Source organism: Zootoca vivipara, chromosome 3 (genome assembly GCF_963506605.1).
Source record: "Zootoca vivipara chromosome 3, rZooViv1.1, whole genome shotgun sequence".
NCBI lineage: Eukaryota > Metazoa > Chordata > Lepidosauria > Squamata > Lacertidae > Zootoca > Zootoca vivipara.
In genome coordinates, this window is record NC_083278.1 from 108,622,919 (window position 1) to 108,636,836 (window position 13,918).

Sequence of the window (13,918 nt, forward strand, 5' to 3'; positions counted from 1 at the left end):
GCAGAAAATTGACAGACCCAACATATGCTTACCTGGCCGTATGAACTTGTGGACAAACGCAGGAGGTCCCTAATCAAGTCTTGGTGTACTTTTTTATACTCACAGCCTTCAACCGTGAGTGTTCTTAGCTAAACAGAAAAGGCTAAATTAGAATATATGTCCGTTTGCGTGTGTTCACGTTATAAATGTAAGGAGCATGCTTAAACAACATGCTTCAACTTTTTTCAAAGTTAAAGGTAACCAACAAGCAAACACTGGTTGTAAAGAAAGGCACATTACCTCGTGCTGCAACATGACTCGGTCAATCAGCAGTGCTCTGATATGCTGTTTTTTGCCTTGAAGCTGAAAACAAGCAAGCAAACCTATTAAGTTCATTAAAACAGTTATACATGTTTGAAACCAGCTTCCTGCTTTTTCCTCATTTTCTCAGTCCATCTTCCTCAGTATCTCCTACTGATTAGCAACAAAGAAAACCCTATTCAAAGATGGCAACTCACAGGTGAGATCATCAGCTGCTGCTTTACAGTGTCTAACAGAGCAACAGGAGCTCACCCCATCGCGCTGGTTCGAACTGCCAACCTTCTGATCAGCAAGCCCAAGAGGCTCAGTGGTTTAGACCACAGCTCCCCCTTTGCTGTCCTTCAAATGCATACAGCTGGGCAAATTTTCTCAGAAAGTACAAATTCACAAAACAGTGTCCTGCTTCACAACAGGTCTGCTGCAACAATTGGCAGCTGTGCAATTAACAACTGTTCAGTTCAGCATCAACCTCCTATTCTAAGTGGTATTCCAGTTACCAGAACTTTTGATATATACAACCACTGTTCACATGGTAAAGTCAGCGCATTGACTTCAAATGGATTACAGTCCCACAAACCCCCTGTTCAGCCCTGTGTGAACACTTCATGATGTTTCCCGGTTACAGCTTAAGATGTCGTTCAGTTCACTTATCTAAAACGTTCCAACATAGCAAGGTACTGTATTTTTCCATGTATTGGATGAGGGTTTTTTGACTCAAAAATCACGTCAAAAAACTGGAGTCGTCCAATATACAGATAGTGGCGGGTGGGGGGGGGGGAGTGGTGCGCCGCCAGCCAGCTCGTTGGCAGGAGCACGGCTTCCCCCAATGCCACAGCGAGTGGGGAGCAATCTGGGGGGTGTTTCCTGCCCACAGCTGCTTGGGGGGAAGAGGCTCAACAACTTTGGGCCATCTCCCCTCATTTTCCTAAAATTGAGTCCCCTAAAATAGGGGGGGCTGTCTTAGACACGGGGGCGTCCTATAGACAGAAAAATACGGTACTTTTTTGTGAATGTGCCAAAGTGGGAATCTACATGCAGGGGGAAAAACCATGACATCCCTTCACATTGGGAATCTGTTTGTAATCTGGGCTTCCAGGCCGTAGCTTTCCTCTCGGAAGTTCCAACACCTATTCTCTTGAACTGAGCCAAGTACCCTGTATAACTAATGCACAACTACTATCTTCCTACCCCACCCCCCACTGCTCCCCTGACTTCTGAATGTGGTTCATTTATTCTAAAAGATTGTATGACAACATCCTGACATTAATATGAATACGTTTCTTTTAACCACGTGAACTGCTAGGATATTTTCCTGAATATCAGGGTGGGGGGGGTGTTAGTGCTGAAAAAAGTACAGTACCTACAATTTGCTTTATAAACAATGAATATTAAGTTAAGGTCCTATGCAGCCCCTAATTTCTTCCTGAAAGCTTCAGAAATGCCACTTAGGTTTAGATAGCTTAAAATACAAACCCTGTTCTCCATTGATTTTTTCACCAAGTTGAAGCTTTTCCACCGTGAATCAAACTCATGCTTGTGTGAACCTTGGAAATGCAAAAGGTCCCCAATGATCTGCAAAACAAAAATTTGTATTACATAGAGCAAATCCACCTGCCCAGCTTAAAATATCAGAAAACATGCCAGACATTATGGCCTTTACCTTTATGATGAGAAACAAAGACTTTGTATCATCCTCCGAATGGTCAAGTATATAATCTATCACGGTAGAGAGGAAAATCCAACTCAGTAGGACAACTTAAAAGTGTTAGTTCATACACTACTGGACAGTTTATTTAAGCTCAAATGCTTTATATAAGAATGGAAGCAAGCATGAATCGTGACTGATGGTTTATTATGCTTCCACTTCCATCGCCAAAATTAGATTTTAAATCTGCAGTGAACTACAAACCTTAAGCAATAGCACAAGTGCAGGGGGACAGAAAGAAATGGCTAAAAACGCACTTACGCAGCAGTTTCCTTGTGATGTTGCTGATGGATTCCCTGTAATTCGCTCTTGACAAATCTAGACAAGGTAAGACCAGTCGTTACTTATAGTGTTTATGCTCTACGTTACATGATGCTGCAAGATGCAGGTCACTAGAAAGCAAACATGCCAAAATAAACACAAAGGCAGATTGCATAGGACAGTACTAGATGGAGGGCATGAAAGGATTCATACAGACACACATACGTGGATGCCTATGTTCATTAGGCATATATTTACACACACACACACACACACACACACACACACACACACACACACACACAGTGTCCGATATAATCCCACTTATGTACATCTAGGTGTCCCAAATACCGGAGTAATTCAGGCCAATTACTTTTTGTACTGGTATGCAACACAAAATGCAAAATATGGAACCAACTTACCATAGTCAACACCAGTATAGAGTTTGATCTCTTCTAAAGACACTAGGCTTGGTACCCTGCAGGACACACAATGCATCCGCACCGTTGAAACAAAACACTTTCCCAAACGTGTTTAGTCATTGTTAACATTTATGAAGGCTAAGAACAGCTGCTACTATGATTCTCTGTAACTGAATAAAAGCCTTAAGAAAGCCGGCAAGGACAGAGAGGCCAGGCCAGGCTGCAGTTGCTGAGATTCTTGTATGTTATGTTTTATTGTTTTTAATGCTCATGAGCCACCTTGGGATTCCAAGAGACAGCACAAAAAACTTGGATGGACATCAGTTTTATAACACTTTTAATTAGTATTCATCTGCTGCTAGTTTTGTTTGCATTTTTAAATTTTACTTTATGAATCTATTTTTTATGAAGAAGCCTTAAAATAATTCATAAACAGCAGTTTATAAATGCCTTAAAAAACAATGATTCCCACAAATTGTATTTTGGTGAGACATTTGGCCAGTTTAGGTCTACGGCAACAGGTATGTGCTAAATAAGGATATTATGGCAGCACCTTTATGAGAAAGTGATCTTCCACTTGAGCAGCTTTTTCCCCTTAGCTTGCTACAGGTCTATTACTGATTACCTGACACAGCTCAGTGAGTGAACAGATGAGCATTTGTATAGCACAGACATCACTATATCCTTCAAATTCCCTGAGATAGCAACTACAAAACAGACACACAAATAAATTTCAAAAAACTAAGTGCAGGAGGCATTATTTCTTTACGAGAAAGCAGTGTACAGTCGTACGGAATCCATAGTGGAACTCCATTCAACTTCCAAAACATTTGGAAACCAAAGCGTGGCTTCCGATTGGCTGCAGGAGCAGCTCCTGCAGCCAATCGGAAGCCCCGTTGGACGTTCAGCTTCCAAAAATAGTTCGCAAACTGAAACAGTCACTTCCGGGTTTGTGGCATTTGGGAGCCAAAACATTCAAGAACTAAGCTGTTCAAAAACCAAGGTACGGACTGTACATTGCAATCCTATGCCCACTTACTTGGGAGAAAGTCCCACTGAACTCAATACAGCTTACTTCTGAGCAGGCAAGGAGGAAGAGCTCAGTTGGATAGAGCATGGTGCTGATAATGCCAAGGTTGCAGGATCGACCTTATGAAACAGCTGCATAGTCCTGCATTGTAGGGGATTGGTCTAGATGATCCTCAGGAATTCCTTTCAACTCTAGGGTTCTATGTATAGGCTGCATCATCAGTTATTCAGTGGGTTTGGTGAGGAGAAAGTTTTCCAGCACCCAGTGCAAAATGAACTTGCTAATGAAAAGCAGAGCTTCAAAACACTGTGACACTCTCTCTCTCTCTGAATAGTCACTTTAGGATGTATTGGGCGTTTTGATTACATATGACTCCAGGCTGGCAAATTTTAATACAAGTTTTACACAATCCTTCATAAAAAAATTCCTTCAGTAGCACCTTAAAGACCAACTAAGTTTTTATTTTGGTATGAGCTTTCGTGTGCATGCACACTTCTTCAGATACCATCCTTCATGACATCATCAAGTATCAGCCTGAGATTTTTTCTCTCTCTAGGCCACTCTACATATGTATTACCTGTGCAAAACAAAGTTTACTTACAGGTGCTCTACTCTGTTTCCTTTCAGAGGTGGCAGAATGTTCCCGGACCCGAGCAGGCAATTGTGTACTATAGAAAGACACTGCTGCACATCATCTCTGAAAGCAAATGTTAAATGTATTTCAATATTTAAGGTAAGCAAACCTACTTTTAGGTGGGGAGAGGGTTATTTGCTGGTGTGCCCACTAGAGGGTGCTCTTGGGCAATCAAGCAATTCCTGAATCCCAGAAGTCTGGAAAATATGACTTATTGCATGGTGCGAAATCTCCCAGATGCAAAGCGCACACACCCCAGCAACAATTGGATTTTAAAAGAGCATTGGAGATTTTTCAAACTTCAGTTGCTGGAGGGTTGTGTAATCTCCCAAGGAGACTGCAGTGCACTGGGACTGGCAGGATGCAGAGGAGGGGGGAGAGGCACGTACTGGGGAAACCCCAGGGGAGGAAGGCTCAGAGTCAGGGGAGAGATGAGGGGACACAGAGGAGAGGTCAGCCGGAGTAGATTGGGAGAAGGTGCCGGATGCTGGAGGGGCAACAGGGTTTAGAGAGCAGGAAGAGCCTGTGACAGGGAGCAGTTCAGACCTTGAAGTTGAAGCAGAGGTGGGGTGGGGGGTTCAAGAGGCTGCTGAAGAATCCAGGGAGTCTCCCTCTCCTGCTGCAACAAGATTCAGGTAGGTAGCCGTGTTGGTCTGACACAGTCGAAATATATAAAAATATATTTAAAAATTGTCCAGTAGAACCTTAGAGACCAACTAAGTTTGTTCTTGGTATAAGCTTTCGTGTGCATGCACACTTCTTCAGATACACCGAAACAGAAGTCACCAGGGGTTTTTATCAGGAGGGTAGTAGGAGATGGGTGATTGACTCAATGGGTATGGTAAATGAGACAGGAATCATAGCTGCCAAGTCTCCTGCTGAAAAATGCAGGATCAGCAGCGGACATGCGTAGAAGTGACTTCCGGTGCTGCGCTAACCATGTCTGGGCACCGGAAATCGGGCGGTGCCGGCACCCAAAATGGAGCCTCCCTGACAGGTAGGAAATCCGGGGGATTTACGGGATTTTTCCAATCCGGGCTGCCAGCTGGAAACAGTTTAAAATACGGGGGACTTGGGGCTTCCGGTTCAGCGCCAGCGCCGATCGGCGGGGTTTCGTCTCGTCTCCGAGGCGACCCGTCTCTGCTAGGAGTGGGGAGGGCAGCGAGAGCGACGCTGCGCCCCTTAGAACCCCGGGAAGAGCGTCCCGGGGGCGAATTTTGTTCGGCAGAGCCCCAATCCGGACTCCCCAACTCTCCGGCAAGCTCTAATAAGAGCTCCGGAGCGAGGAGGGTAGAAGTCGCGGGGGTCATCTTGAACGACAACGTTACCCTAGCGGAGAGAAGCTTCAAGCCGAAGGTGGAGAGCGCTGGATTCTTTTGAAAAAACGATTCGGAAACAAGATTGTAAGTAACCTCAAAATTTGGATTACAAATTAATTTGGATTTGGGAGAGAGGGGAAAAAATGGAAGCCACCCCCCCCCCCACCGGCAATTTAAGAAACAGTAAATAGAAGCCCGAAGCCGTAAACAGAAGATTTTGATTTAAAAGGTTCCCTCAAAGGCATTAAAGAGGATCTCCCCTAGATGCAGGGTAAAAGGGGAGAAAGACTGTGGATGTGAATACCCTGCAGAAAGAGGAAAAGATCCAGAAAGACCTTTCTTTTCCCCGGGAGCCGGCAGCCCAGACAATCCAGGGAGCTGATCAGGATTTATAAGTGGAACTTTAGTTTTATTTTTATTTTTGGAATTTCTTGGTTTATATGTTTTTGAAATATGAGTTTGGACTTTATTTCTATGTATTAAGACTCGGAGAATGCAGCCAGTTTGTTAAAATGGAGTTGAGAAAATAAACTGTGACCATTTTCCACCCCATGTGACAAGCTTCGACCTTGACAGGATTGAACTATGTCAACAAAAAGGTATTCGCCTGAGTTCCAGCGGACTGTTTTGACCATCATGTGGGAAGTAAGAATAGGACTATGTCAAGATGAGACACAACAGCAAGAGTTAAAGCAACAATTCCAGATGGTGATGGCGGAATATGAATTCTTAGAGAATGAAGCCACTGAAACTGAGGAGGATGAGTGTGAGAATGACAGTGACAGTGATTTGGAGGATTTTGACAATGACGGGGACTGTGATTTGGAACGAAAAGATGAAGACGACGACTGTGATAATATAATACAAAATGAAGCTCACCACGAAAGAAAAGATGATTTTACTCTACAAAAAGTCAGGTGGAGTGCCCCTCCTTTGAGGGGGGTACGATTGGATTTACTGGAGCTCCAGAATGCCCACAGGGAAGAGGAAAAAAATAATCAGAGAAGAAACTCAGGGGTGCTGTATGGAGGCCTGGATGGCAAAATACTGTAAAAAGGGGGTGGGGTGAAGGGAGAGTGAGGTTGTGATTAATAGGATGGATTATTAGGATTAAAACTGGACTGCTGACTACGGAACTTGCTGGATTGGGGGGTTGGAGCCGGAAATCGGGGATGAAAGGTTAGATTGGGAATAGTTATAGTTTAAAAGTGAATTGATTTTGGAAAAAGGTGAAAATATGGAGGCTTATTGAGGGGGAAAAAATTAGGCACGGGAAGAAAAAATGGGAGTTTGATTTTTTAGTGATTTAGATATTTGGTGAAAATGATAATAGTCAAGTTTTAAAGTAGTATAAGGTATAAAGGTAATTATTTTATAGATTAAGAAACTGTTGAAGAGGATAAAAAAGGGACGAAAACCGGGGAAGGGGGGAGGTCGGGGAAGCCCACAAAATATGGTTTATTAATTATGAATGGAAAAAAGATTATTTTTGTTTTGTTTTTCCTTTTTTGTCTTTTCTTTTCTTCTTTTTTTTACTCTTTTTGGTATGAGAATAGATGGTTGGATGGATGCCTTCCTGCGTACTGCCCTGGTTTCCTGGAGCTCTCTGGTGGCAGGGGGGGCTTTGGGGGCAGGGGAGGGGGAGGAGGACAGAAATCCAACCATAAAATGGACCATCTCTGACTGTTCACCTGCGTGGGATACTTCTGTGGCAGGGAAGGACCCATGGAGGGGGGTGGGAAGAAGGTGGAAAAGGTGTTCATGTATGTACCGTTTTTTGTAATTTGTAAAATCAATAAAAATTATGTTTAAAATAAAATAAAATACGGGGGACTTGGCAGCTATGGACCAGGTCTCTCCATAGTTTGCAGTTTGCAGTTTAGTGGTAAATTGTAATTCAGCAACTTCAATTCAATGTAATTCCTGTCAATCATCTGCATACTATCCCTTGGTTTCTCCTGTACAACTAATTGCAGTCGCTAACAGTCGTCAACAGGTTTATCATACCCACCCCACCCTCCCACTGAAGAAGTGTGCATGCACCAAGAACAAACCTAGGTGCTACTGGACACTTTTTATTATTATTTTATATATTTTGACTGCTGCAACAAGTTTGCCACCCCACCCCACTCCAAGAATGCATGGAATAATCAGGAGGGCAGAACAGAAGCCAGAGTTGTGCAAATGCGGTTTAATACAGCTTGGGAAACATCTGGGCAAGGAGGAGCCTTAGAGAGCTGCGGAACCTTCATTCCTGGCAACTGCTCCAAAGGGGCAAGAGCTACTGGGAAGGGTCGCTGAGTTGCAGATCAGTTTCCTTTAATAAAAAGTTAACTTCACTGACATCTGGCTCTCTCCCTCTTCATGCTGATCTGCATCCGACTCCAGCCCTGATGGGAGAATTGTGTTAACCCTTCCCCCTCCAGATGCAACACCACTCTGAACCTGCCACATGGGTAGCAACTAGTTTGAAAATATTGTCCCACTGACTCCAAGGGAGGCAGTTCTCAAACCTAATTGCCACACTGCAGGGCAGGGCAAGCAGGGGATAGGGATGTCCTGAGGGCCACATCTGGCCCACTGCACAGAGGTTCCCCACCTCTAGTTACTTAGAGCGTAAGCTTTGTTGAGAAAATACACAAAGTAGCATAAACAGGAAACTTGATTTAAATCAACTAAGAACTAGCAAGTTTCATGACTGAGCAGAGATTAGAACCTGGATCTCGTTTACCTGGACAGGTATATTCACACTAAACCACACTGGCTCCCTATATAGGGTTGCATCTAACAAAGTCAACCTATGATAGAACTTATGCAGAACAGATTTTGGGGTGAGGAGTGCAGGGGGCAGGAGGCAGAGGGGAAGTTTCGTTCTTTAAGTGGAAATGGAAGTCCTTGCAGTTGGGAACGCTCCAGTTCAAACCGGGAGCCACACACAATTCATTACAGGAGGGCATTTCACATGTTACATTTTTGATATGCAGGTACAAATGGTCTGAACTGGGAAGTCCTCATCTCAACTACAAAGTCACCAGGAGGACTCCAGCAAGCCAAAATCTTCAAGAATCAAAGCAAAACACATTCACACAACAGATAAGCACATATTATCAGGTGTACCATCAAATAAGTGTGTACGCCAAGAAGCTGAATTGGCTGAACTGTGCAATAAAGATGTGTTTGCAACCACATCATGTTTGAAGAACACCCACCAAGCCCCTCCGCAAGCTGACAGCCAGTCTACCTGTGCAAATATTGCCAACCCAAAATGCACCTGTCTGTTAAACTCTTGAGAAAAACCCAACCACCAGATACACTCCTACTAACCTGGACATTTCAAGATTTCCATCTGCATAGCTTCCTAGCTTGTCAAGTTCCGGCTGCAGAAAAGAATCCAGCAACTCAAAGGAAAAAGCGATCTCTTCGGCTGAAGGAACATGCCATTGGATGTCAAGTTTCCATAGATCCCCAGGCTTCCCCCAGTCCTGTAAACACAAGAGAAGAGTGTGCATTTCGCACTTAGTGAGAATGGTAAACATATCACATGTTACACATGAGGGTACTATTTACTATAGACAAAAGAGGGTTGGCACCACATGCCCTGGGCAAGAGGAATGCATCACACACAAAAATATCTTAGAATGTAACAATTTGGGATAACTGAGAGAGCCTTGCAGCAAATTTTGAAAATAGCAACCTTTTTAGGTCCAGGGGCCACAATCCCTTCTGGACAGCCTTCCAATGGCCACATGCAAGTGGTGGGTGGGACCATAGGCAAAACTGGGTGGAGCTAATATATGGGAGGCTCCACCTCCCATATAAACAAACAAGAAGCATGATCAGAGTTCAAGGACATGTTCCAGCCAGAATAAGGGTTAACATCCCAGACTTTGGAACTGCTTCTCCAGAAAAGTTAGACTGGCTCCCTCCTTGTGGTCCTTCCACCAGCAGATGAACCCTTTTTTGTTCCAATACACTTTTGGGAACTGACTGCTTTTAACCGCTTTTATTGTAATTATTCGTATGAGTTTGTGAGCTGCCTTGAGTCCCATCAGGGTAAAGGGTGGGGCATAAACATACAAAAAGGGCCAAAAAGCAGGCAACCAGTCCTTGAGTTGCTCCTTTTACACAGACTTTTCAAGAGACAAAGCAGGCGCCTCAATTGCCAGGTTTCAGCCAGTCCAAGGTAGCATCAATTATTTTTCTTAAACACTGCTGCCTAGTTGACAACACTGTTACTGCCCACATATTAAAAACAGTAACTTATTGCCACTTGTTTTTAGTTCCAATGAGAACCAATGTTGCTGTCACTTCATTTTGATTTATTTTTCTTTTGTGTTTTAATATCATGCTTTGCTATTTCTTCCTTGGGCGTCAACCATTTTTCCCACAAAAGAAGTATCAATTGTAACAGGTATATTAGGACTGTACAAAATAACCACCAACGGCTAAAGTTGATGGACGTGGGAGATCATTTCAGTCAGCTGCCATGAACCCACTGTGGCCTAACACTGTAAGCAAGTTCGCCCTATGTTTTTTGTACTGACATGCAGTCCTAACCATCATTGGACATGCACTCACACCGGCAGCGTGTAAAATCTGACAATCATGCCAGGAATGATGCCAAAATAATGGTGAAAACTGCTCCTGTCTATACCGATTACATTACACATGCCTAGGAATGATGTGGACTGCAAAGATGGACAAAGGTATCGCTTGAATCGGTGAAAATTAACCGGAGTTGGCTTTTGATTCGCACCCTAAGTTGTGTGTGAAATTGGGCGCTCCGAGCAGCTTCACATGTAACAAGACCAATAGGTACACTTTGTGTATACAGTTGTACCTTGGAAGTAAACGAAATCTGTTCGGAAGTCAGTTCGACTTCCAAAACGTTTGGGAACCAAGGTGCAGCTTCCGATGGGCTGCAGGAAGCTCCTCCAGCCCATCGGAAGCTGTGGAAGCCGCAACGGACGAAATCACTGTGGAAGCTGTGGAAGCCGCAACGGACGAAATCACTTCCGGATTTGCGGCGTTCGGGAGCCAAAACGTTCGTCTCGCAAGGCGTTCAACTTCTGAAGTACGACTGTACTGCAGAGTACCATACAATACACAATAAGAAATCTTTGATTGACAGTATGCTACATATAACTTCAATGGAGAACCGGCACACATGCAGTATAAGAAGCTGCATCCTTTTCAAACATTGTGGAGAACAGTGCAGAGACATCGTTTGAGGCAGCCCCTAGATAGTGAGCTGATCGACAATGCATTTAACATTAAGCTTTCACTTCTAGAGACTATTTTTTTGGTGCGTTAAAACACCCATTCCCTTGAGGTGGAGAGAGCAAAAGCATAAACATAAAATTTCTGTTAAAAGATTGGCACGGCATCTTTCAATTACACTTTCCATAGCTGCTGGGGGTTAGGTGAATCCTCAAATAAACGCAAATAAAATAATAGTTTAGAAATTTTTTTGAGAGAAAGAGAAAGAGAGAGAGGTGGGGGGGAAGGGGAATTCTCTAATCCTAAGTAAGTTAAAATCCTTGCCTTGATAGGAAAGTATTCAGAAAGAGGCTTGTCAAAGCCACCTGGCACACTGCAGTATTCTGTGGGGTAGATAAGTGTAGCAGAACGAAGAAGGTGGTGCAGTAGGTTACAAGACAGAATGTAACCCTGCTTACAGGTTAAATGGAGGGTTCGCTGTAGAATCTTCAAAAGCTGCTCCCTGTACGGCAGCAACTTCTTCCCATCCACACGAGTGATCTAGCCAAAGAGTTGAAACATCAGAAATTAAATATATCAACAACAAACTAGGAACGCGACACACAGGAACGCAAGCTCTGGAAGAGAAAATCAATGCATATTTTGCATTTTGAGTGCCGCAACTACTCTAAATAGGACCCAGGTACCAACACAGCCCCACCAAATGTGCCCATTGCAAGTTTTGCCTGACTCTATTGGAGCCCTTTGCTCTTAACTGAATCTGTCTGAATCTCAAACACCCCCTGCAGCACCTGGAACTTCTCCTGGAACTTGACTTTTGCATTGCCCCAACGATTTGACTTCAGACCCTGGCCAGACCTTGCCTTTTGGATTGCCCTCATGAGTGAACTTAGGACTGCTAGCTTTGGCTAAACCAAGACAACTCCACCAGCAAACTGCATGTATGCCATTTTGAGCATCTCTGTTTAACGGTTGGATATAAAGGTAAAGAAGAAGAAAGTGAATTTCCAAAGGAAATCCGTTGCAATGGGCTGAAGGAAAAGGGTGTGACAATGAATAGTTTTCATGTGCCATTATGTTCCCAACAGGATGAACATCTGGGAGCAATGCTGCAGCTGCTGTTTTTCCACTCAAAGCCTTGCAGCTGCAACCTTGATAGGGAAGCTTTTGTCTCCCCACTCGTCCTTCAGGATAAAATAAGGATCGAGCTGTCACTGCTCAAAGCAGGACAGCAGGCACTGCACTGGGGTAATCTGACACAACGCCTTCCACTCTGTCTAGACAGTTTATTCTCAGTCACAATGCTCACAGGCTTCCCCCTGTGTATACATCACACAGAAAAGCGTTTATTTAAAAGTACTCGATTTTTTTACCCAAGCTAAGTATGGATCAAGTAGACGGTTGGAAAATAAAGCATTAAAAGTAGCATTCTCCATAATACCTCCGACAGAAGCTGAAGGTTCCACAGGAGCTCTTTATCTAACTCTTCATCACGCAAGACATCATCATCTAGAAAAGCAAAACATCAAGTCCTAATGTTATTCCACTCACCAAATTCTTATGGTTGACATAACAAGTTTTTGTTGTTGTTTTTTTAAATGCATATTCATGGTTTTTGCAAAGGGTGGAAAGAAGCCCACCAACAAATCACGTAACAGATGTGTGGATGCAAAGGCAACACATGATGTGATGGTGGTTTTAAGGGGATCTCTTGTAAAAATTATAGCTATACATAGGGTTACAGTATACGCCTTGAATCAATGTTTTTGAACAAATTAGCAACACTGGAAAGCACCAAATTTGTGATTATTGTTTTTGTACAGTTCAGTCAATGAAGGCCGATGTGATCTGTGATTTGATTTGCCAGGGTGGGTGGGGGTGCAGAAAACCCCTCGCAAATCTTCAAAAGGATCCATTTCACTGGATCCGGCATGTGTAGTCACTTTCTCTCTGGCATACAAGCAATTCCTTTTGTGACTCCTGCAGCATCACACTTCCAACACCTCATCCCACCTACCCCGGTTTTCCTTCCCCCTGTCTCCCAGATCCCTTTCCCTCCCTACTTTCTCAGCCCCTCCGCATTCTGCTTAGGTACTGATCTGGGCCTAGAAAAGCAAAAGAATGAGTGTTGGCTTCTTCCCCAACTTACTCCTTCTGCCTCCTAGCAAAGAGGACGGTGACAGGATTCACAGACATCAGGTGAAGTCCCCAAGGACACCACTGTGTCCCCAGGCACCACAATGGCAACTCAAACCTTCGAAACTGAACAAACCCAGTTAAAGGCACCCCTTCCTGCTCTCAGTTGTCTTCCACAATGGCGCTCACCTGAAGTATTAGTGATTAGACAAAAGACAAAATAGTGCCGGCACTTCAGGGGCTTAGGTGCTCTAAGGCTGTTGCTGGCAAAGCTCATGGTTGTTTCGGGCAAAGGCTCTGTGTGGATAGCTTTGGTTTTAATTTGTGTACTGAAGTCTGTCTCTCCTACAAAGCCCCCTAACAGATGCATTCCTGCCCCGCCCCATTAGGTTCAGTCTCCCTCTTCTACTGATCAGAAGGCGGGTGGGGTGGGGGGAATGAGAACTTTAAAAAGGTGGGAGACTAAGGACTACTCAAAAACTGTTGCTTATGAATGCAACAAACATGTGCTCATGTGCTCATTTGTACATGCAGTACACCAGTACACTTGTCCTGGGATCAAGATTGGCTGCAACGTGTGTCAAAGGTATACTCGGTTGTAATGCCAAGTTTGCCTCTGAAGACTATGTGAAAAGGCTTTCAAAGCACTTATGTCTAACGTGCTTCCTACTGTGTATTACGACATTAAAAGGTAAAGGGCCCGTGGACGGTTAAGTCCAGTAAAAGGCGACTACAGGGTTGCGGTGCTCATCTCACTTTCAGGGCGAGGGAGCCAACGTTTGTCCACAGACAGCTTCCCGGGTCATGTGGCCAGCATGACTGAACCACTTCTGGCGCAACGGGAATGGGTAATAATAATAATAATAATAATAATAATAATAATAATAATAT

The 13,918-nt window shown here is 43.8% G+C and overlaps 1 protein-coding gene across 2 annotated transcripts in view; it reads right to left on the bottom strand.

Moving 5' to 3' along the window:
• PSME4 (proteasome activator subunit 4) overlaps window positions 1–13,918 on the bottom strand; it is an 89,068-nt gene that overhangs the window by 36,991 nt on the left and 38,159 nt on the right. For both annotated transcript variants that reach the window (XM_060273131.1, XM_060273130.1), the window contains 10 exons: window positions 12,333–12,400; window positions 11,216–11,431; window positions 8,996–9,153; window positions 4,320–4,415; window positions 2,689–2,744; window positions 2,267–2,323; window positions 1,961–2,016; window positions 1,774–1,872; window positions 280–342; window positions 33–128 (listed from right to left, as the gene is read on the bottom strand). In XM_060273131.1, the coding sequence (XP_060129114.1) occupies window positions 33–128; window positions 280–342; window positions 1,774–1,872; window positions 1,961–2,016; window positions 2,267–2,323; window positions 2,689–2,744; window positions 4,320–4,415; window positions 8,996–9,153; window positions 11,216–11,431; window positions 12,333–12,400 (965 nt within the window). The remainder of the gene's footprint in view (window positions 1–32; window positions 129–279; window positions 343–1,773; window positions 1,873–1,960; window positions 2,017–2,266; window positions 2,324–2,688; window positions 2,745–4,319; window positions 4,416–8,995; window positions 9,154–11,215; window positions 11,432–12,332; window positions 12,401–13,918) is intronic.